Source organism: Oncorhynchus tshawytscha, linkage group LG15, assembly GCF_018296145.1.
Source record: "Oncorhynchus tshawytscha isolate Ot180627B linkage group LG15, Otsh_v2.0, whole genome shotgun sequence".
NCBI lineage: Eukaryota > Metazoa > Chordata > Actinopteri > Salmoniformes > Salmonidae > Oncorhynchus > Oncorhynchus tshawytscha.
In genome coordinates, this window is record NC_056443.1 from 16,950,409 (window position 1) to 16,974,999 (window position 24,591).

At 45.9% G+C, this 24,591-nt stretch overlaps 1 protein-coding gene across 2 annotated transcripts in view; it reads right to left on the reverse strand.

The window, feature by feature from the left end:
• col4a5 (collagen, type IV, alpha 5 (Alport syndrome)) overlaps nucleotides 1-24,591 on the reverse strand; it is an 83,349-nt gene that overhangs the window by 18,730 nt on the left and 40,028 nt on the right. For both annotated transcript variants that reach the window (XM_042298202.1, XM_042298201.1), the window contains exons 15-33: nucleotides 23,105-23,206; nucleotides 21,671-21,724; nucleotides 21,329-21,370; nucleotides 21,004-21,097; nucleotides 19,607-19,894; nucleotides 19,310-19,399; nucleotides 18,949-19,019; nucleotides 18,465-18,656; nucleotides 17,911-18,079; nucleotides 17,363-17,455; nucleotides 17,025-17,129; nucleotides 16,620-16,717; nucleotides 11,756-11,906; nucleotides 10,564-10,677; nucleotides 4,077-4,244; nucleotides 3,191-3,280; nucleotides 2,609-2,755; nucleotides 2,377-2,475; nucleotides 1,186-1,275 (exon numbers count right to left, since the gene is read on the reverse strand). In XM_042298202.1, the coding sequence (XP_042154136.1) occupies nucleotides 1,186-1,275; nucleotides 2,377-2,475; nucleotides 2,609-2,755; nucleotides 3,191-3,280; nucleotides 4,077-4,244; nucleotides 10,564-10,677; nucleotides 11,756-11,906; nucleotides 16,620-16,717; nucleotides 17,025-17,129; nucleotides 17,363-17,455; nucleotides 17,911-18,079; nucleotides 18,465-18,656; nucleotides 18,949-19,019; nucleotides 19,310-19,399; nucleotides 19,607-19,894; nucleotides 21,004-21,097; nucleotides 21,329-21,370; nucleotides 21,671-21,724; nucleotides 23,105-23,206 (2,257 nt within the window). The remainder of the gene's footprint in view (nucleotides 1-1,185; nucleotides 1,276-2,376; nucleotides 2,476-2,608; nucleotides 2,756-3,190; nucleotides 3,281-4,076; nucleotides 4,245-10,563; nucleotides 10,678-11,755; nucleotides 11,907-16,619; nucleotides 16,718-17,024; nucleotides 17,130-17,362; nucleotides 17,456-17,910; nucleotides 18,080-18,464; nucleotides 18,657-18,948; nucleotides 19,020-19,309; nucleotides 19,400-19,606; nucleotides 19,895-21,003; nucleotides 21,098-21,328; nucleotides 21,371-21,670; nucleotides 21,725-23,104; nucleotides 23,207-24,591) is intronic.

Consider the following 24,591-nt stretch of genomic DNA (forward strand, 5'->3'; position numbering starts at 1 on the left):
GATGGTGGAGATATGAGGTTATAGAACATGATGGTGGAGATATGAGGTTATAGAACATAATGGTGGGGATATGAGGTTATAGAACATGATGGTGGGGATATGAGGTTATAGAACATGATGGTGGAGATATGAGGTTATAGAACATAATGGTGGGGATATGAGGTTATAGAACATGATGGTGGGGATATGAGGTTATAATACATGATGGTGGGGATATGAGGTTATAATACATAATGGTGGGGATATGAGGTTATAGAACATGATGGTGATGGTGGGGATATGAGGTTACAGAACATGATGGTGGGGATATGAGGTTATAGAACATGATGGTGGAGATATGAGGTTATAGAACATAATGGTGGGGATATGAGGTTATAGAACATGATGGTGGGGATATGAGGTTATAGAACATGATGGTGGGGATATGAGGTTATAGAACATGATGGTGGGGATATGAGGTTATAGAACATGATGGTGGGGATATGAGGTTATAGAACATGATGGTGGGGATATGAGGTTATAGAACATGATGGTAGGATATGAGGTTATAGAACATAATGGTGGGGATATGAGGTTATAATACATGATGGTGGGGATATGAGGTTATAGAACATGATGGTGGGGATATGAGGTTATAATACATGATGGTGGGGATATGAGGTTATAGAACATGATGGTAGGATATGAGGTTATAGAACATAATGGTGGGGATATGAGGTTATAATACATGATGGTGGGGATATGAGGTTATAGAACATGATGGTGGGGATATGAGGTTATAATACATGATGGTGGGGATATGAGGTTATAGAACATGATGGTAGGATATGAGGTTATAGAACATAATGGTGGGGATATGAGGTTATAGAACATGATGGTGGGGATATGAGGTTATAGAACATGATGGTGGGGATATGAGGTTATAATACATGATGGTGGGGATATGAGGTTATAATACATAATGGTGGGGATATGAGGTTATAGAACATGATGGTGGGGATATGCGGTTACAGAACATAAAGGTGATGGTGGGGATATGAGGTTATAGAACATGATGGTGATGGTGGGGATATGAGGTTATAGAACATGATGGTGATGGTAGGGATATGAGGTTATAGAACGTGATGATGGGGATATGTGGTTATAACACATGATGGTGGGGATATGGGGCAGTCTAATACCCACCTGGGAAGCCCATTTCTCCCATGTTGCCTTTAGCTCCTGGGGCTCCTGGTGAGCCTGATCCTCCAGGGATACCTGCGTCTCCTTTGGGACCTGAATACAGCAGAGGAAATTAGGAGTTAGTGTTCAGTAGAGGACATTATGGGGCTGAAACATATCTTGAGGTATGCATGGTACTTGGAAATATGCATGTTTTATAAACCCATTTGGGTTGAGCATCCTGAAGATGCAAGACACATAATAAAACAGGAAACGTAGGATGACTGTGCTAGTGTTCAGTAGAGGTCATTCTGGAGGGATGACTGTACTAGTGTTCAGTAGTGGTCATTCTGGAGGGATGACTGTACTAATGTTCAGTAGAGACATTCTGGAGGGATGACTGTACTAGTGTTCAGTAGAGACATTCTGGAGGGATGACTGTACTAGTGTTCAGTAGAGGTCATTCTGGAGGGATGACTGTACTAGTGTTCAGTAGTGGTCATTCTGGAGGGATGACTGTACTAATGTTCAGTAGAGACATTCTGGAGGGATGACTGTACTAGTGTTCAGTAGAGACATTCTGGAGGGATGACTGTACTAGTGTTCAGTAGAGACATTCTGGAGGGATGACTGTACTAGTGTTCAGTAGAGGTCATTATGGAGGGATGACTGTACTAGTGTTCAGTAGAGGTCAATCTGTAGGGATGAATGTGCTAGTGTCCAGTAGAGGACATTCTGGAGGGATGACTGTGCTAGTGTTCAGTAGAGGACATTCTGGAGGGATGACTGTACTAGTGTTCAGTAGAGGTCATTCTGGAGGGATGACTGTACTAGTGTTCAGTAGAGGACATTATGGATGGATGACTGTACTAGTCTTCAGTAGAGGACATTCTGGAGGGATGACTGTGCTAGTGTTCAGTATAGGTCATTCTGGAGGGATGACTGTACTAGTGTTCAGTAGAGGTCATTATGGATGGATGACTGTACCAGTGTTCAGTAGAGGACATTCTGGAGGGATGACTGTACTAGTGTTCAGTAGAGGTCATTATGGATGGATGACTGTACCAGTGTTCAGTAGAGGACATTCTGGAGGGATGACTGTACTAGTGTTCAGCAGAGGTCATTCTGGAGGGATGACTGTACTAGTGTTCAGTAGAGGACATTCTGGAGGGATGGGTGCACAAGAGGATTCGTTTCTAGATAGTATGAGTATACCTTGAGGTCCTGGCAACCCAGGTCGTCCGTCCTGTCCTGGTATACCAGCGTCTCCAGGGAGACCAGGGATACCCTTTTGACCTGGTAGTCCTCCTAAACCTACACAACACAAAAAACACAGGAAACAGTAAGGACAGTGAGACAAAGCTGCATTCTTAGCAGTCTACATCAGTCAGTCAGAAACAGGCAGAGAGAGAGACAGGCAGATAAACAGACAGAGAGAAAGACGTACCTGGTGCTCCTGGTTCTCCCTTCCCACCCTTCAGTTCCTGGGGAGGAATGCTGGGTCCTGGGAGTCCCGCGATACCGGGCTCTCCCCTGTCTCCCTTCAGACCTGAACCGCCGGGACCACCTGGTCGCCCTGGGAAACCATCGTCACCTGGAGGAAGGAGACACAAAGAGTCAGAGGGTCTATTATCGAAGACACATACAGTACCAATATGTGTGTATACCAACGTGTGTGTTTATGTGTTTGTGTGTGGGCTCCTTATAGCTAGCGCAGCAGATGTTTTGGACTAGTTTGTTTGAATTTAAGACCTGTGGTCACATTAACAACATTAATGTTATAAAGTTATTCTTCAATTTATCGTTATAACTCAGTCAATTTGTGTCCATATCGCCCAGCTCTAGTGTGTGTGTGTGTGTGTGTGTGTGTGTGTGTGTGTGTGTGTGTGTGTGTGTGTGTGTGTGTGTGTGTGTGTGTGTGTGTGTGTGTGCTACTTTGTCTATATGACATAGTACAGTGTTTGCCCCTGGCTGTGCAGTGAGAATCTTCAAGGCAAGTCTTGTGAGTGTGTGCGTCAATTTGCCATACCTTTAGGTCCAGGGAAGCCGGGGGCTCCGGGGTTCCCAGGGGATCCCAGAGGTCCAGGAGCTCCCATCACACCCATGTCTCCTTTACCACCTGTTGATGGACATACTTTTGACTGGCAATTCCCCATCAAGACAGGGTGAAGGTCAGCGACACTGTCTGTGTCCCATATCGCACCCTATTCCCTATATAGTGCATTACTTTTGACTAGAGTCCATATATAGGGAATAGGGTGCCATTTGGGATGGAGGTAGAGTAACAACAATGTCCAACAGAAAATAAAGAGAGAGAAAGGTAGTCAGTGTGACATCATACTGGCCAGTCCATATTTAATTCTATATTTAACCTTTATTTAACTAGGCAAGTCACAAAGAACAAATTCTTATTTACAATGACGGCCTAACCCGGCCAAACCCTAATCTGAACGACGCTGGGCCAATTGTGCGCCGCCCTATTGGGACTCCCAATCACGGCCGATTGTGATACAGCCTGGAAACGAACCAGGGTCTATAGTGACGCCTCTAGCACTGAGATGCAGTGCCTTAGACTGCCGCGCCACTCGGGAGCTCATATACTGTATGTAGATTACACAGAAAGAGATTTGGAACCAGATATAGACGAGACTGAAATAAACACACAGGCTGCGTTATCACATGCAGCCCAATTCTGACCTTATGCCACTAATTAGTCTTTTGACCAGTCAGATCAGATCGTTTGCCATTAATTGGGCAAAAGATCAGAATTGTGCTGCCTATGTAAACCAGCAATAGAATCTGATTTCTTACAGTCCATTCATAACACAGAAAAAGATTGAAAACTAGACAGATAGAGAATAAAACAGACACATAGATTAGGAAGGTTTGATGTTGGTGTTGGTCTGTTATCCTACCAGGCAGGCCAGGCAGTCCGTCTCGGCCAGGGCCACCAGGGTTACCCTGTGGTCCAACTCCCCCGGGGTTGCCGGGGAAACCGGGACTTCCTCTGTCGCCTGGCAACCCTGGAATGTCCAGGCCGGGAGAACCGGGGTCTCCCTTCTCACCGTTGGCGCCTGAGTATCCTGAAATGCGAGGAATCAATAACAGAGTGAGGACAGATTGTAGACCACAATCACAATCAAATGTAGACCGCATTATCTACCAAGAGAATTCTCTTCGATTATAATCACAGCCGTATATATCCCCCCCCAAGCAGACACATCGATGGCTCTGAACGAACTTTATTTAACTCTCTGCAAACTGGAAACGATTTATCCGGAGGCTGCATTCATTGTAGCTGGGGATTTTAACAAGGCTAATCTGAAAACAAGACTCCCTAAATTTTATCAGCATATCGATTGCGCAACCAGGGGTGGAAAGACCCTGGATCATTGTTACTCTAACTTCCGCGACGCATATAAGGCCCTGCCCCGCCCCCTTTCGGAAAAGCTGACCACGACTCCATTTTGTTGATCCCTGCCTACAGACAGAAACTAAAACAAGAAGCTCCCACGCTGAGGTCTGTCCAACGCTGGTCCGACCAAGCTGACTCCACACTCCAAGACTGCTTCCATCACGTGGACTGGGAGATGTTTCGTATTGCGTCAGACAACAACATTGACGAATACGCTGATACGGTGTGCGAGTTCATTAGAACGTGCGTTGAAGATGTCGTTCCCATAGCAACGATTAAAACATTCCCTAACCAGAAACCGTGGATTGATGGCAGCATTCGTGTGAAACTGAAGGCACGAACCACTGCTTTTAATCAGAGCAAGGTGTCTGGTAACATGACTGAATACAAACAGTGCAGCTATTCCCTCCGCAAGGCTATCAAACAAGCTAAGCGCCAGTACAGAGACAAAGTAGAATCTCAATTCAACGGCTCAGACACAAGAGGCATGTGGCAGGGTCTACAGTCAATCACGGACTACAGGAAGAAACCCAACCCAGTCACGGACCAGGATGTCTTGCTCCCAGGCAGACTAAATAACTTTTTTGCCCGCTTTGAGGACAATACAGTGCCACTGACACGGCCTGCAACGGAAACATGCGGTCTCTCCTTCACTGCAGCCGAAGTGAGTAAGACATTTAAACGTGTTAACCCTCGCAAGGCTGCAGGCCCAGACGGCATCCCCAGCCGCGCCCTCAGAGCATGCGCAGACCAGCTGGCCGGTGTGTTTACGGACATATTCAATCAATCCCTATACCAGTCTGCTGTTCCCACATGCTTCAAGAGGGCCACCATTGTTCCTGTTCCCAAGAAAGCTAAGGTAACTGAGCTAAACGACTACCGCCCCGTAGCACTCACATCCGTCATCATGAAGTGCTTTGAGAGACTAGTCAAGGACCACATCACCTCCACCCTACCTGACACCCTTGACCCACTCCAATTTGCTTACTGCTCAAATAGGTCCACAGACGATGCAATCTCAACCACACTGCACACTGCCCTAACCCATCTGGACAAGAGGAATACCTATGTGAGAATGCTGTTCATCGACTACAGCTCGGCATTCAACACCATAGTACCCTCCAAGCTCGTCATCAAGCTCGAGACCCTGGGTCTCGACCCCGCCCTGTGCAACTGGGTACTGGACTTCCTGACGGGCCGCCCCCAGGTGGTGAGGGTAGGCAACAACATCTCCTCCCCGCTGATCCTCAACACTGGGGCCCCACAAGGGTGCGTTCTGAGCCCTCTCCTGTACTCCCTGTTCACCCACGACTGCGTGGCCATGCACGCCTCCAACTCAATCATCAAGTTTGCGGACGACACAACAGTGGTAGGCTTGATTACCAACAACGAAAAGACGGCCTACAGGGAGGAGGTGAGGGCCCTCGGAGTGTGGTGTCAGGAAAATAACCTCACACTCAACGTCAACAAAACTAAGGAGATGATTGTGGACTTCAGGAAACAGCAGAGGGAACACCCCCCCATCCACATCGATGGAACAGTAGTGGAGAGGGTAGCAAGTTTTAAGTTCCTCGGCATACACATCACAGACAAACTGAATTGGTCCACTCACACAGACAGCATCGTGAGGAAGGCGCAGCAGTGCCTCTTCAACCTCAGGAGGCTGAAGAAATTCGGCTTGTCACCAAAAGCACTCACAAACTTCTACAGATGCACAATCGAGAGCATCCTGGCGGGCTGTATCACCGCCTGGTATGGCAACTGCACCGCCCTCAACCGTAAGGCTCTCCAGAGGGTAGTGAGGTCTGCACAACGCATCACCGGGGCAAACTACCTGCCCTCCAGGACACCTACACCACCCGATGCTACAGGAAGGCCATAAAGATCATCAAGGACATCAACCACCCGAGCCACTGCCTGTTCACCCCGCTGTCATCCAGAAGGCGAGGTCAGTACAGGTGCATCAAAGCTGGGACCGAGAGACTGAAAAACAGCTTCTATCTCAAGGCCATCAGACTGTTAAACAGCCACCACTAACATTGAGTGGCTACTGCCAACACACTGTCAATGACACTGACTCTACTCCAGCCACTTTAATCATGGGAATTGATGGGAAATGATGTAAATATATCACTAGCCACTTTAAACAATGCTACCTTATATAATGTTACTTACCCTACATTATTCATCTCATATGCATACGTTGATACTGTACTCTATATCATCGACTGCATCCTTATTTAATACATGTATCACTAGTCACTTTAACTATGCCACTTGGTTTACATACTTATCTCATATGTATATACTGTACTCGATATCATCTACTGTATCTTGCCTATGCTGCTCTGTACCATCACTCATTCATATATCCTTATGTACATACTCTTTAACCCCTTATACTGTGTTATAAGACAGTAGTTTTTTTGGAATTGTTAGTTAGATTACTTGTTCGTTATTACTGCATTGTCGGAACTAGAAGCACAAGCATTTCGCTACACTCGCATTAACATCTGCTAACCATGTGTATGTGACAAATAAAATTTGATTTGATTTGATTTGATTCTCACTACCTGATCAGCATCTGCCCATTATCTATAACCTCATAGAAGGTCAATTTTGACCTTCAAATGCCAAAGAGAATATTTGGTCTTACGCACATTTGATGGACAATAAAGCTTTTTGAACTTGACTTTAAGCGCTAGTGGAATCTCTCTACTTATGATTAGTGACAATTCAACACATTATAATTTGTCAGTCCAGAATAGGTCAAATAACCTCATTTTCTATTATTATATATATATATTTTTAAATGTATGTTTTATTTAACCTTTATTTAACTAGGCAAGTCAGTTAAGAACAAATTCTTATTTACAATGGCCTACAACGGCCAAACCCGGACGACACTGGGCCAATTGTGCGCCACACTATGGGACTCCCAATCACAGACAGTTGTGATACAGCCTGGATTCAAACCAGGGTGTCTGTAGTGACGCCTCAAGCACTGAGATGCTTTGCCTTAGACCGCTGAGCCACTCGGGAGCCCCAAGAGTAAAGATAGCTGGAGTAAAGATGTCACACCAAACAGATGTACAGTCCCTTAACCAATCAACCAATCACACAGAAATACAGTGCCAATCAACCAATCAGCTGCCAGATAGCGACTATAGTCCAGACAGGCTGTGGTACAATACCTTTCTCGCCTTGAGGTCAAAGGTCAGAAGACGGCAGGTAAGGAGGGAGTATATTCAAAATGGGGATGAGTGGATGAGGAACATCACAGAGTAAGAAAGAGAGGTGGGGAAGGGGGGGGATGAGGGTTTACAATGCTCTACGTCTATCCAACATGACATACTGTACATGATGATGGAGTCTTCAGAACTGTGAGTGCCATGAGTGGAGGTGAATAAAGAGTTTGTTGGGGCAGGCACAAAAGAAGAGTGTGACTAATGACATACAGTTGAGGTCGGAAGTTTACATACACCTTTAACCAAATATATTTAAACTCAGTTTTTCACAATTCCTGACATTTAATCCTAGTAAAAAAGTCCCTGTTTTAGGTCAGATAGGATCACCACTTTATTTTAAGAATGTGAAATGTCAGAATAATAGAAGAGAATGATTTATTTCAGCTTTTATTTCTTTCATAACATTCCCAGTGGGTCAGAAGTTTACATACACTTAATTAGTATTTGGTAGCATTGCCTTTAAATTGTTCAACTTGGGTCAAACGTTACTGGTAGCCTTCCACAAGCTTCCCACAATAAGTTGGGTGAATTTTGGCCCATTCCTCCTGACAGAGCTGGTGTAACTGAGTCAGGTTTGTAGGCCTCCTTGCTCGCACATGCTTTTTCAGTTCTACAAACAAATTATCGATGGGATTGAGGTCAGGGCTTTGTGACGGCCACTCTAATACCTTGACTTTGTTGTCCTTAAGCCATTTTGCCACAACTTTGCAAGTATGCTTGGGTCATTGTCCATTTGGAAGATCCATTTGCGACCAAGCTTTAACTTCCTGACTGATGTCTTGAGATGTTGCTTCAATTTATCCACAAAATGTTCTTACCTCATGCTACCATCTATTTTGTGAAGTGCACCAGCCCCTCCTGTGGCAAAGCTCCCCCACAACATGATGCTGCCACCCCCGTGCTTCACGGTTGGGATGGTGTTCTTCAGCTTGCAAGCCTCCCCCTTTTTCCTCCAAACATAACAGGGTCATTTATGGCCAAACAGTTCTATTTTTGTTTCATCAGACCAGAGGACATTTCTCCAAAATGTACGATCTTTGTCCCCATGTGCAGTTGCAAACCGTAGTCTGGCTTTTTTATGGCGGTTTTGGAGCAGTGGCTTCTTCCTTGCTGAGCGGCCTTTCAGGTTATGACGATATAGGACTCGTTTTACTGTGGATATAGATACCTTTCTACCTGTTTCCTCCAGCATCTTCACAAGGTCCTCTGCTGTTGTTCTGTGATTGATTTGCACTTTTCGCACCAAAGTACATTCATCACTAAGAGACAGAACGCATCTCCTTCCTGAACGGTTGTGTGGTCCCATGGTGTTTATACTTGCGTACTATTGTTTGTACAGATGAACGTGGTACCTTCAGGCATTTGGAAATTGCTCCCAAGGATGAACCAGACTTGTGGAGGTCTACAAGGTCTTTTTTCTGAGGTCATTTCTTTTGATTTTCCCATGATATCAAGCAAAGAGGCACTGAGTTTGAAGGTAGGCCTTGAAATACATCCAAAGGTACACCTCCAATTGACTCAAATTATGTCAATTAGCCTATCAGAAGCTTCTAAAGCCATGACATAATTTTCTGGTATTTTCCAAGCTGTTTAATGGCACAGTCAACTTAGTGTATGTAAACTTCTGACCCAGTGGAATTGTGATACAGTGAATTATATGTGAAATAATCTGTCTGTAAACAATTGTTTGAAAAATTACTTGTGTAATGCACAAAGTAGATGTCCTAACTGACTTCCCAAAACTATAGTGTGCTAACAAGAAATTTGTGAAGTGGTTGAAAAATGAGTTTTAATGACTCCAACCTAAGTGTATTTAAACTTCCGACTTCAACTGTATTAGTTTTAAAGAGGAAGGCAAATTGTGAACAAAGTGGCAAAAACAAGTGCAGGAAAAGTGAACTTGGAACTGTGTGGGTGGGTGGGTGACAGCTAGCAGCTTCACAAGTGAGCATCGCCAACAAGACTGTGACAACATGCAAAATAAGAAGAGCAATGGGAAGACTGTTGTGAGGAGAGATGAGAATAAGAATAAGAGTGAACTCCCAAGATCAGGGTATGGCTACCATCGATGACTGATAACCCAGAATGAGATGCAATCGTCACATGATCACCCATGGTGACATCATTCAGTGCACAACAAACAAACCCTTTACAAACCCTTTAACCCCTTACAAACTGTTTACAAACCCTTTACACTCTTACAAACCCTTTACAAACCCTTTAACCTCTTACAAACTGTTTACAAACTGTTTGGTGCTCAAAAGCCTTGCGGAGGAATGGTGTTACTTTCCTAATAACAAGTGTGACAACATAGCCTGAACCACATAGCCAGTCCTTTGAGATTCTGTACATAATAAACATTCATATAAGTTATGAGTATGTGGTGAAGGTGATAATGCCCATACCAATCTGTGACTGAGACAATACATTTGAGTCATCTCAACAGAATGTTAACGTGTCGAAAACAACAATAGAACAAAATATTGTATTTCGAAAATACAGCATAAATACACATACGTATATATTACATGGTTTTCTCACGAATTAAGACTTTGCAGAGGTTCAATATGATAAAAGGTCTTAGCATTACGTCCAAATTATGGTGATACTACAAGGTCCGCTGTAAGCAACTAGATACAAATGCCATAAATCAAACTAGACGTCTATCTCTAATCAAACTATTCATCTATAAATCAAACCTGATTTTTGTCTCATCAAAGGTCAGCTATGTTGTCTTACCTGGAGAGCCCATGGGTCCTGGGGGTCCAATGGGGCCGGGGATGCCCTGAGAGCCGATGGAGGGTGAACCTGGAGGGCCACGGGCTCCGGATATACCAGGGATACCAGAGTCACCTGGAAGAGACAAACAAATACAGAACTCACACACCTGTTAACAAAATAATACCAACTGGCTAGCTACCTATCAGGTGTACCAGGGATACCAGAGTAACCTGGGAGACAAACAGGTACAGAACACACACACTTGTTAAACTTGTTAACATGGCAATACCAACTTACTAGCTGGCTAACAGAATACGTTTTATCTGGACCAGTGGTGGCTCTTCAGGGGAGGAAGGGGAGGACCATCCTCCTCAGTGAATTTCAGATTTTTTTTATATGGCTTTACTGTCAGTGGTTTCAAATGAAAGTGCCTTTAAAGATGACTAAGTTATTATTTACTATTTTTAACAGCTAGTTTCCGTTCTCCTCTGGGTACATTGACTTCATTACAAAACCTAGAAGTCTAGAAAACCTATGTTCTCACCCCCTTCCATAGACTTACACAGTAATTATGACAACTTTTAGAGGACATCCTCCAACCTATCAGAGCTCTTGCAGCGTGAACTGACATGTTGTCCAGCCAATCAAAGGATCAGAGAATAAATCTTGTACTAAAAGCATAAACTACAGATAGCTAGCACCGCAGTATGTTAAATGTGATGAGTAGTAGAAAGACAATAGTTGAACAGTCTTGAACAAATTCATTTCCTTTAAAAGAAATCAATAGCTAGCTCGTTTAGAGTATCATGTAGTAGCCTAAAGCTATCGATGTTACATTGAGCTGGGGGAATGGAATATGAACGACAGTCATCCAATATGCTGTAATATTACAAAAATCAAAAAATCGTCCTCCCTCTTCTTAAACAGCACCGACGGCCACGGATCTGGACTAAGTATAACATTTATTGAAGACACCACTCAGCATGCTTTTAGTCTAGAACCAGGCTGTGTCTGGAAAAATCTGACCAGAAATAATGAGGCAAGATTAGAGTATGATGTTGTTGATCTATAAAAAGAGGAAATAATAACTTAAAAGGCACTTTCATTTGAAACCGCTGACAGAAAAGCCATATTTTCAGTATAGGTGGATCTTCAGTGTTCCTAAGCTCCCAACTCCAACCGACTACACCAATAAAAGTTGGAACGGTACCTTTGGCACCAGGGCCACCGTCGAAGCCAGAACGTCCGGGCGAGCCGGGGTTGCCGGGGAAACCGGAGTCTCCTTTGGGTCCAGGTAATCCTTTGGGTCCAGGGAAGCCTGGAGGGCCCTGGGGACCTGGCAGCCCAAATCCCGGTTCTCCCTATCACACACACACACACAAATAGAAAACTCAAATTAATACCCAAACACACACAAATGTAGACCTTGTTAAAACATTTTTAAAAATATTTTTTATTTAACCTTTAGTTAACTAGGCAGGTCAGTTAAGAACAAATTCTTATTTTTAGCCTCCTGAGTGGGACGGGGGCTGGGATTAAAAATAAAAACAAATTAAATAAAAATATAGGACAAAACACACGACAAGAGAGACAACACAACACTACATAAAGAGAGACCTAAGATAACAACATAGCATTGCAGCAACACATGACAACACAGCATGGTAGCAACACAACATGACAACAACATGGTAGCAACACAGCATGGCAGCAGCACAACATGGTACAAACATAATTGGGCACAGACAACAGCACAAAGGGCAATACATCACGCAAAGCAGCCACAACTGTCAGTAAGAGTGTCCATGATTGAGACTTTGAATGAAGAGATTGAGATAAAACTGTCCAGTTTGAGTGTTTGTTGCAGCTCGTTCCAGTTGCTAGCTGCAGCGAACTGAAAAGACAAGCAACCCAGGGATGTGTGTGCTTTGGGGACCTTTAACAGAATGTGACTTGCAGAATGGGTGTTGTGTGTGTAGGATGAGGGCTGAGGTAGATATCTCAGATAGGGGGGAGTGAGGCCCAAGAGGGTTTTAAAAATAAGAATCAACCAGTGGGTCTTGCGACGGGTATATAGAGATGACCAGTTTACAGAAGAGTATAGAGTTCAGTGATGTGTCCTACAAGGAGCATTGGTGTCACACCCTGATCTGTTTCACCTGTCTTTGTGCTTTTCTCCACCCCCACCAGGTGTCTCCCATCTCCCCTCATTATCCCCTTTGTATTCATGCCTGTGTTCTCTGTTTGTCTGTTGCCAGTTCATTTTGTTAGTGAAGCCTACCAGCGTTTTTCCCCTTGCTCCTGTCTTTTCTATATTTCCTGTTTTCTAGTTTTCCCGGCGTTGACCATTCTGCCTGCCCTGACCCTGAGCCTGCATGCCATCATGTACCTTGCCCCACCACACTGGATTATTGACCTCTGCCTTCCCTGACCCTGAGACTGCCTGCCGTTCTGTACCTTTTGGACTCTGATCTGGATTACTGACATCTGTCAACCAAGTCAAGACCTGTCGTTTAGCCTGCTCCCTTTTTTAGTAATAAACTTTTGTTTCTTCGACACTGTCTGTATCTGGGTCTTCGCTAATATGTGATAGTACGAACTGGCCATGACCGACCCAGCAGACTCAGACCAGCTCCACAATGCTGTCTCCCTGCAACAATGTCTTATGGAGGCCTTCCAAACCCTGGCAGAACGCCATGACCAGGTGTTCAAGACTTTGCTGGAGCAACTCTACGGATTCCTCACTGAACAGCGGATCACTCACAATACCACACCCATCAACCTACGAGTGTCAGGGAACCACAGCGAGGCAATCCAATGTATGCTGATTAAGTTTCCTCAGGTTCCTGTGGTATTGGGATTCTCTTGGCTCCAATGACACAATCCCCTTATTGACTGGACTGCTGGTGCCATCATGGGCCGGGGCCCATTCTGCCACACCCATTGCCTGAAGTCAGCATAGCATGCCCATCTCCTGGACATCTTCCGGTGGGCTCGGGAAGTTGCCCCGGACCTCTCCGCCATTCCCACGGAGTACCAGGACCCCAGGGAGGTTTTCAGTAAGGCCCGGGCCACTTTACTTCCTCGGCACCAACCATATGACTGCAAGATCGACCTTCTCCCAGGCACCACACTGCCCCAGGGACGACTGTACTCTCTGTCGGGTCTGGCGAATAAGGCAATGGAGACCTACATAGAGGACAACCTAGCTGCAGGGTTCATCCGTCCTTCTGCCTCCCCCGCTGGCGCATGGCTCTTCTTTGTGGAGAAAAAGGACAAAACCCTGCGCCCGTGCATCGACTACAGGGACCTCAACGACATCACGGTGAAGAACCGCTACTCACTACCACTCATCTCCTCTGCCTTCAAGCCGCTCCAGGGAACTACTGTGTTCTCCAAGCTGGATCTACGGAACGCCTTCCACCTTGTGCGGATACAGGAAGGGGACGAGTGGAAGACAGCCTTCAACATGGTCAGCGGTCACTACCAGTTTCTGGTCATGCCATTTGTCCTTACTAATGCCCCAGCTGTGTTCCAGGCTCTGGTTAATGATGTTCTCCGAGACATGTTGAACCGGTTCGTCTTCGTCTACCTCGATGACATCCTTGTCTTCTCCTGCTCTGCCCATGAACACATGCTCCACGTCCGACACGTCCTCCTGGAGAACCAGCTTTTTGTGACCACGGAGAAGTGCGAAGTCCATCGCTCCACCATCCGCTTTCTGGGTTACATCATCGCTACAGGTAGTGTACAGATGGATCCTGGGAAGGTGAAAGAGGTGGTGGATTGGCCCCAGCCTACGTCCAGGGTGCAGCTGCAACGTTTCCTGGTAGTCTCCAACTTTTATTGCCGCTTTATCCGGTGTTACAGCACCCTGGCTTCCCCCCTGTCTACACTCACCTCTCCCAAGGTTCCGTCCATGTGGTCCCCAGCTGCTGACCGGGCGTTCCAGGATCTCAAACACCGTTTCACCACAGCTCCCATCTTGGTTCATCCGCCAGTTCGTGGTGGAGGCCGATGCTTCAGATGTCAGAGTGGGGGCTGTCCTGTCCCAGCGTTATGCCCTGGACCTCAAGGTACATCCCTGTGCCTTCTCACATCGCCTCAACACCACAGAGAGGAACTAAAATGTGGGGAACCGTGAGCTTCTCATGGTGAAGATGGTGTTGGAGGCGTGGAGGCACTGGCTGGAGGGGGCGGAACATCCGTTCATTGTGTGGACCGACCACAAGAACCTGGAATATCTCTGTACTGCCAAGGGTCTCAATTCCAGGCAAGCTAGGTGGGCCCTGCTCTTCTTCCGGTTCAACTTCTCCCTCTCCTACTGACCAGGATCCAAGAACATCAAGCCGGATGCGCTGTCAATGCGAAGACCATCCTTCCCACCTCGTGTCTGGCAACGGCACTCAGCTGGGGAATAGGGATGCAGGCCCGTGAGGTGCAGAATTTCCAGATGAACCCCTGGGGGGGTCAGATAACCGGATGTTTGTGCATGGTGCTGTCCGCTCCTCGGTCCTGGAGTGGGCCCACTCCTCCAGGCTTGCCTGCCACCCGGGCTCCCGTTGGACCCTGCCCTTTGTGCAACAACGCTTTTGGTGGCCTACCATGGTCCCGGACGTTCGTCGCCGGCTGCAAGGTCTGTGCGCAGGACAAGACTCTTTGTCAAGCTCCGGCTGGTCTTCTTCAACCATGGCCTGTCCCTCATCGTCCCTGATCTCACATATCCCTGGACTTCGTCACGGGTCTTCCCCCGTCTGATGGCAACACAGTAGTGGACCGGTTTTCCAAAGCCGCCCACTTAATTCCTCTTCCTAAGCTCTCCCTCTGCTAAAGAGACGGCCCAACTCAACGTGCAGCACGTCTTCCGGATCCATGGACACCTGGTAGACATGGGTCCTCAATTCTCATCCCGGTTCCAGTCAGCTCTTCAGGGCATCATGGCTGCTGGGAGGGCAACCCTTCATCCACCACTTCTACGATTTGAAACTTTCAGTCGCTTGTGCTCTGTTAAATCCTGTGTGTTAAACCCAGTCTGACCTTCGGTTGGGAGGAAAAGCTATACTACTAGCTAAATGTGGTGTGGCCATCTTCCTTTGACTGCTCTGTGCAGGTCTGTCTACATTCAGTCTTTACCTTAGCTTGATACAATGCTATCCAGTTTGGATTCTCATTGCTATAATTCCCTTTGGAATTAGCTGGATTTATGCATAAATTGGTCATCAAATTTGGTCTGATCTTTATCTAAGTCACAACAATAGACAAACATAGTGTGCTTAAATTAATAATGCACAAAATAATGCACAGCACACCAACATCAAAACCTCATCCCAACTGTAAAGTATGGTGGAGGGAGTATCATGGTTTGGGGCTGCTTTGCTGCCTCAGGGCCTGGACAGCTTGCTATCGGAAAAATGAAGTTTATCAAGACGTTTTGCAGGAGAATGTAAGGCTATCTGTCCTCAAATTGAAGCTCAACAGAAGTTGGGTGATACAACAGGACAATGACACAAAACACAGAAGTAAATCTACAACAGAATGGCTTCAACAGAAGAAAATACGCCTTCTGGAGTGGCCCAGTCAGAGTCCTGACCTCAACCCGATTGAGTTGCTGTGGCATGACCTCAAGAGAGCGGTTCACACCAGACATCCCAAGAATACTGCTGAACTGAAACAGTTTTGTAAAGAGGAATGGTCCAAAATTCCACCTGACCGTTGTGCAGGTCTGATCGGCAACTATAGAAAACGTTTGGTTGAGGTTATTGCTGCCAAAGGAGGGTCAACCAGTTATTAAATCCAAGGGTTTACATACTTTTCCCACCCTTCACTTTGAATGTTTACACAGTGTGTTCAATAAAGACATGAAAACATATAATTGTTTGTGTTATTAGTTTAAACAGACTGTGTTTGTCTATTGTTGTGACCGATCAGATTACATTTTATGACTAATTTATGCAGAAATCCAGGTATTTCCAAAGGATTCACATACTTTTTCTTGACACTGTAAATGATTATGTTAATCTGTAATTAGTACAGTATTAAAGATCCATCTATAGTAGTGTCGTTGTGGTACGTACCTTAGCTCCAGGTCCACCTGGCTCACCGGGGAGGCCGTCCACTCCTGGTCTTCCTGGACCCCCGGGACCACCTGGCACACCAGATGAGCCTGGGAATCCTGCGCGCGGGGACAGGTGAGTGATTTGTAATAATTGTTTATAGTATAAGGCACTACTGTGAAACACACAAATTACTCTGTGCTATGGTGCTATGAGAGAGATCATGGCTGTGCCATCTTGTGTGGACGTCAGGGCTTTAAGCCTAGTCCGAGACTAAAAAGCATGTTCAGTGGAGATTCTCCATTGAAAATGCTCCTTAGTCCAGGACGAGGCTTAATCTGTGTTCCGGAAATCGGTCCATGAAGTTTATATTATAACCATACAGGTGACAGTGAATGTATACCTGCCCAGGTATTTAGTGTTTACCTTTAGCGCCGGGGGGTCCTGGCAGTCCAATGCCGGAGAGGCCGGGGTCGCCCTTGGCACCTGGTAAGCCGGGGAAACCGGGCTGTCCTGGCCCGCCGGGGTTGCCTGTGGACACACAAATGAACACTTTGTTTTACTACACTACATTTACTACACTACTACTAAACAGTTCACTAGCGTATACTTCATAGAATTACATCAAATAGTCCCCCAAACAACACCAGACATCTGTGCTGTCTGTTACCTTACTGCCGTCATCATCATTCTAGATGAAAGCTTATGCCTATCCGTTCAGGTGGGTGTGAACCTGTGCAGGTAAAGATGACATGTTTATTTACCTGGGTTTCCAGGAAGACCGGGGTCTCCATCCTGTCCCCTGGGTCCTGGGAGTCCCTTCTCTGCTATCGTTTGACCCGGCTCACCTTTAGTGCCTATAGGTCAGGGGTCAAAGGCCGAGGGTCAAAGGTTAGGGAATAAGGGTACAAGAGAGTTGTAGTCATTAGAAGAGCAGCAGGTAAAGCTAATGGTAAAAGTATGACACCAATGAAATAACACAACCTTCCGGGACCCCAGGTGTGTCGGTGTGTCTCACTTTTATCAACATTTCAGTTACTTTTAGAAAAAAAAGGGTTCCAAAAAGGTTCTTTGGCTATCCCCATAGAAGAACCCCTTTTGGTTCCATGTAGAACCCTCTGTGGAAAGGGTTCAAGATGGAATCCAAAAGGGTTCTACCTGGAGCCAAAAGGGTTCTAACGTGAACCATAAAGGGTTCTTCAAAAGGTTCTCCTATGAGGACAGTTGAAGAACCCTTTTAGGTTCTAGAAAGCACCTTTTTTTCTAAGAGTATAATCCCTGGTTTTCAAGTATATCAGACAATATATCTTACCTGGTGATCCAGGTGTTCCCGTTCTCCCTGAGACGCCCTGAACACCCTTCTCTCCAGGGGGCCCCTGGGGGCCGAAGCCTGGGGATCCGGGGCTACCCCTGTCACCTGGGAGACCCTGCAGACCGGGCTCACCTGGAGGCCCTCGCTCACCCTTCACTAACAGAGAACCCTAGAGGAGTGGAGAGGGGTTAATATAGAATGCTATGTAGTGGGAAAAATGGATGGATGGATAGATGGATAGATAGATGGAGATAGGGATGGAGGGAAAAAGGTAAGGTGAAGGGATGGATGGAGGGATGGAGGGATGGATGGAGGGAGGGAGGGAGGAACAGAGAGATGGAAGGAGACGTGAAGGGATGAGGTGGGATGGATGGATAGATAGATGGGTGGAGGAAGGTAGGGAGGGATAGAGAGCAGGATGGATAGAAAGAAATAAGATAAGGTTGGATGGATGAGTGGAGAGGGGAGAGGATGAGGGTGTGGATGGGACGGATGAAGAAATATATGAATAGATAAATGGAGGGAAGGAGAGAGATGGACACTTTGCTACTGACAGATGTTCCTTTGGGGCCAGGAGCTCCAGGAACTCCATTGCGACCAGGTCCTCCGTCCAGACCAGGCAGGCCAGGGGGTCCGGGGAACCCTGTGTCTCCCTTGTCACCCCTCACCCCATCCACAGCAATAGCCTCACCTGGGTCACCCTTCTCTCCTGGGAAACCAGGTGCACCCTGGGGACCAGGCAAACCCTGGGGAAGAGAGGGATGGAGGAGAGAGAGATGGAAGGATGATGGAGTCATTTAGTTACTCTATCAAGGCTACTCTAGACTCAGAGGGACAGTTTCCCGGTTACAGATTAAACCTAATCCTGGATGAAAAAGCATTTTCAATGGAGATCATTGTTTAATAGTCCAGAACTAGGCTTAATCGGTGTCTGGGAAACCGGCTCCAAGTAAGTCGGTCTGTAGGTTACTATAAAGTTGTGTAGACACAGCTTCAAACCAGTTTCAAACCAGGAAGTGACAAACAGGAAGTACTTACAGAAGAACCTGAGGGCCCTGGGCCACCTGGATATCCTCTGTCACCTTTAGCCCCTGGTCCTCCTGGTCCACCTGAGAGTGGGAGGAGAGAGGAGAGAGGGTGGAGAGAGAGGTAAGAGGAGAGAATGATGAGAGAGAGGTGTTGTGTACAGCATTGTGTTACGGTGGCCTGCACATTGCGAAATCAGGTGTGTGTTTTCTCCTCTTTACTCTGTCTTATTCCCTAGGATATTCCAGGTCGCAATTGTAAATGAGAACCTGTTCTCAACTTGCCTACCTGGTTAAATAAAGGTGAAATAAAAAATACATTTTAAAAAACATGTAGGGAGACAAGTGACCAGGTGAGAGAGGTGCAGTCTTACCTGGGAACCCGGGAGGGCCGGGAGGGCCTGGTGCTCCAGGGATGGAGTTCCCACGTGAGAAACAGTTCACACAGGTTTCTCCCTTGTCACCTGAGAGAGACAGACAAGTAAGTAAGTAGGTAGCTAAGGGGAAAGACAGACATAGAAGCCAGTTGGGATCATTTCAATGACACATTTGTTCGTTCATTATTAGCCACAGTAACGTAACACAATAATGTCTCTCTCATGACAATACTCTGGAAGTACACACAACAAAAAAACAAAAAAACATACTCTCTTTCTCTCTCTCCGACCCACCTTTCTGTCCAGTCTCTCCTTGAAACCCTCTGTCTCCTTGTTGTCCTGGTAAGCCGGGGGCCCCTTCTAAACAGTTACCGCCCCCTGTGGAGACTCCTGCGGCCCCGGGAGGGCCTGGTGGTCCCTGAAGCCCAGGGGTCCCATTTCGTCCTGGGGGCCCAGGGAGGGAGATGCCTGGCTGGCCCTCATCTCCCTTCTGGCCCCTCTCTCCTGGGAAGCCTGGGGAACCGGGTTGGCCTACACCTCCGGTACCTGGGGTTCCTGGTTGGCCTGGAGGACCTGAGAGACCTGGGGAGGACAGGGTCAAAGGGGAAAGGTCACCATGAAAACTGGGTTATGCTCTGTATTCACCAAGCCTCTTAAAGTAGCAGTGCTGATCTAGGACCAGGTCCTCCGTGTTCATATAATCTTATTCCTTATGATCTAAACATCTAAAACTGATAATGGATCAGCTCTGAGTCGCTTTATGAATATAGGTGGGTCGTTAAACTAATTCCGGGCCTTTGGAGAAGTGTAACTTGATAAAAACAAAAGAAAGCGTTGGATAAAATAAAAAAAACTGTTTTCCCAACCCAAGAGGTTAAATGACAAAATGACAAAGTGCCTATTAAGTGTCAAATAAAGTAAGAGGTTTGACTGTAACAGGGTTAAATCATCCTAAATCAGCAATAAATCCCCTCGTGACTGTGTTGAATGGAAGCTTGTTGTGTGCAACAGGAAGTGGTAATTGAATGCAAGCTTCACAAATAAAATGACATTGTTAAAACATTTCTAGCCTTTTTATTTATGGGTAACAGGGTTGATGTGTTATGCTTGACCCGCACAGTTTTCCACCACAAAACACCAGAAAATAGCCAAAAAGAATAGAACCTGCTCACCTGCTTTTACTCTATGATTTGACTATTAGATATTCAAAGTATTATATATATATATTTAAAAAATATATATATATATTTTTTTTAAAGGAATATTCACCTTTAAATGAGGGACAGATGGAAATTAATCACTAATCACACAAAATAAATTATAATCTTCGGAAATGAATTTGTCAACGAAATAACTAGGGCTTTACAATGATGGTGGGTTTAGGTGGGTTTAAATCTTCCTAACACAGTGTTGACGGTGGGACATGTCAAAATGCGGAATTTGGGCACATTAGCAAACCATTATTCATAATAAAAATCTGATGTATGGAATTCTCCATGTGGTCCACATGAAAGGGTCATTTAATATTACACACTTTTAAAATTCAACATTGGTGCACAATTTCTACTTAAAGTATCAGAGGAATGCAAAAGGTCCTCATTTCGTGGAATGACCCAGGCCCCGATTGCACTCTTTACAGCATGTGTCCACTGCAAATCAAGTCCTATCTCCTGTTGGGTAGAGTTACGTACCAGGTTGTCCTCTGTCTCCTTTCCTTCCTGATGACCCGGGGAAACCAGGCTCTCCTTTTGGCCCCACACGTGCTCCTGTCTGACCATTAATCACCTGGTAGAGTAATGGGATAGAAAGGTTACTCTTGCAATCTTGTGGTTGTAGTGGAATATTACAGGATGCAGGGGCTAGAGTAGGTTACACCGCCAATGTCAGGGTTACATTGCCATCTAGTGGACAATGTCTAAAACTACGGGAGGCCACCATCTGCTCACAAACGTAATAAGAGAAGGATGCTTGTGATACAACTGAATGAGTAGATAAATAGATAGTTTGATATCTCACCACGCCCGGAGGTCCAGGGTATCCACGGTCACCTTTGTCCCCCTGGGAGAGAAACAGATAGAGTGAGAGAGATGGATGGGATGAGTAAGAGAAGAGATGGCGGAGGACACGTGGAAGGGTGAATCAGCGAGGTGTGTGGGGGGGGGGGCTGCCTTAGCTGACATCCACGTCATCGGCGCCCGGGGAGCAGTTGTTGTTGGGGGTTAACTACTCGATCCAGCAACCTTTCGGGTTACTGGCCCAACGCTCCTAACCGCCAGGCTACTGCCGCCCCCAACCGTTCATGTGTTTGTAGATCTAGTTTATTGTACGGTGTAAAATAGCATCAGAGGCCAAACTCACCCTGTCACCATCCCGACCTGGCAGACCTGGGCCGCCTAGGTCTCCTTTACTACCCTGAGAGAGAGAGAGAGACCGAGAGAGAGAGAGAGAGTGACAAAGAGAGAGAGAGAGAGAGAGAGAGAGAGAGAGAGAGATTAGATAATGACATTTGAAATGTCTCTATTCCATTGACATTTTTGTGAGTGCTTACGGTTCATTTCTGATTGCTTATTTCACTTTTCTTTATTATCTATTTGTATCTATCTATTTGTTTCCCATGTCAATAGAGCCCTTTGAATTGACTAGAGAGAGAGCGAGAGACAGGGAGATAGAGAGAGAGAGACAGGGAGAGAGAGAGAGAGAGAGAGAGAGAGACAGGGAGAGAGAGCGATAGAGAGAGAGAGAGACAGGGAGAGACAGGGAGAGAGAGAGACAGGGAGAGAGACAGGGAGAGAGAGAGAGACAGGGAGAGAGACAGGGAGAGACAGGGAGAGAGAGCGATAGAGAGAGAGAGATAGAGAACGAGGTAGGGAGAGAGAGAGACAGGGAGAGAGACAGGGAGAGAGAGAGAGACAGGGAGAGAGAGGGAGAGAGAGAGAGAGACAGGGAGAGAGAGAGAGAGAGAGAGAGAGAGAGGGAGAGAGAGAGAGAGAGAGAGAGAGAGACAGGGAGAGAGACAGGGAGAGAGAGAGAGAGAGACAGGGAGAGAGACAGGGAGAGAGGGAGAGAGAGACAGAGAGAGAGAGGGAGAGAGACAGGGAGAGAGAGAGAGAGAGACAGGGAGAGAGACAGGGAGAGAGAGCGATAGAGAGAGAGTGAGATAGAGAACGAGGTAGGGAGGTAGAGAGACAGGGAGAATAAGAGAGTGAGAGAAAGATAGAGAAAGAATGAAAGATAAAGAAAGAAAGAACAAAAGAAAGAAAGAAAGAAAGAAAGAAAGAAAGAAAGAAAGAAAGAAAGAAAGAAAAAAGAAAGAAAGAAAGAAAGAAAGAACAAAAGAAAGAAAGAAAGAAAGAAAGAAAGAAAGAAAGAAAGAAAGAACGAGAGAGTCATTATCTCAGAATGTCATTAGCTCACTTCTCTTTAGCAAATCAAATCAAAGTGTATTGGTCACATACACAGTTTAGCAGATGTTATAACGGGTGCAACGAAATGCGTGTGTTACTAGCTCTTAACAGTGCAGTAAAATGTACACAAATAAATAAATACATTTCAGAACGAATCCAACTAACAACCCAAATAACTCTGTAACAGTAATACAAACGCAATCTAGCAATAGTGGCCTTGTCAGTCATGCAAAAAATACAACTATCTGAATCTGAGAGAGAAAGAGGCAGAGGTAGATGTTGACAGATCATTCACTTACAGCATACAGACAGACAGACAGACAGCTGGCTATAAGAACCATAGAAATAGAATGTCTAGAATCATTGTAGCTCTGTGGGCAGAACTCACAGGGAATCCAGCAGGACCTGGGTCGCCATCTTTCCCCGGTTTGCCGCGTTTGCCTGCTTCTCCAGGCTCTCCTTTCTCTCCCTTCGAACCTCCAGATACACCCTACAAAACCCAACATCGGACCGTTATCATACACACACACTACTATAGACTGATTGATTTGATTGAGTTGTTATTATAGGGTCTTGTATTATTCAGATACCTAGCTCACTGAGCAGAGAACATCATTTTTAAAATGTTTAATGTGTGAAAATATACAGTATTTTGCAGGTGTATAGGCGGCATAGATACACTACATGGCCAAAGGTATGTGGACAGCAGCTTGTCGAACATCTCATTCCAAAATCATGGGCATTAATATGGAGTCGGTCTTGCTTCCATTCAGCCACAAGAGCACTGATGTTGGGCGATTGGGCCTTGCCCGCAGTCTGCGTTCCAATTCCTCCCAAAGGTGTTCGATGGGGTTGAGGTCAGGGCTCTGTGGAGGCCAGTCAAGTTCTTCAACACACACAGATCTCGACAAACCATTTTCTGTATTACCCTCGCTTTGTGAACGGGGCCATTGTCAGGCTGAAACAGGAAAGGGCCACAAAGTTGGAAGCAGAGAATCGCCTGGAATGTCATTGTATGCTGTAGCGTTAAGATTTCCCTTTACTAGAACTAAGGCGCCTAGCATGAACCATGAAAAACAGCCCCAGAACATTAGTCCTCCTCCACCAAACATTACAGTTGGCACTATGCATTCGGACTGGTAGCGTTCTCCTGGCATCCACCAAAACCCTGATTCGTCCATCAGACTCCAGATGGTGAAGCGTTATTCATCACTCCAGAGAACGCGCTTCCACTGCTCCCGAGTCCAACAGCGGCGAGCTTTACACCACTCCAGCTGACGCTTGGCATTGCGCATGGTGATCTTAGGCTTGTGTGTGGCTGCACGGCCATGGAAACCCATTCATGAAGCTCCCCTCAAACAGTTCTTGTGCTTGACTTTGCTTCCAGAGGCAGTTTGGAACTCGGTAGTGAGTGTTGCAACCCGAGGACAGAAGATTTTTTTTACGTGCAACACGCTTTAGCACTCAATGGTCCCGTCCTGTGAGCTTGTGTGGCCTGTCACTTCACGGCTGAGCCATTGTTGCTGCTAGACGTTTCCACTTCACAATAACAGCACTTACAGTTGATCAGGGCAGCTCTAGCAGGGCAGAAATTTGACGAACTGACTTGTTGGAAAGGTGGCATCCTACAGTATGACGGTGCCACTTTGAAAGTCACTGAGCTCTTCAGTATGGACTATTCTACTGCCAATGTTTGTCTATGGAGATTGCATGGCTGTCTGCTCGATTTTATACACCTGTCAGCAACGGTGTGGCTGAAATAGCCGAATCTACTAATTTTAAGGGGTGTCCACATACCTTTGCCATGTAGTGTATATAGAATGATAGTTTGTGACAAGATAAATATAGTATGATAGATACTGAGTGAAAACATAG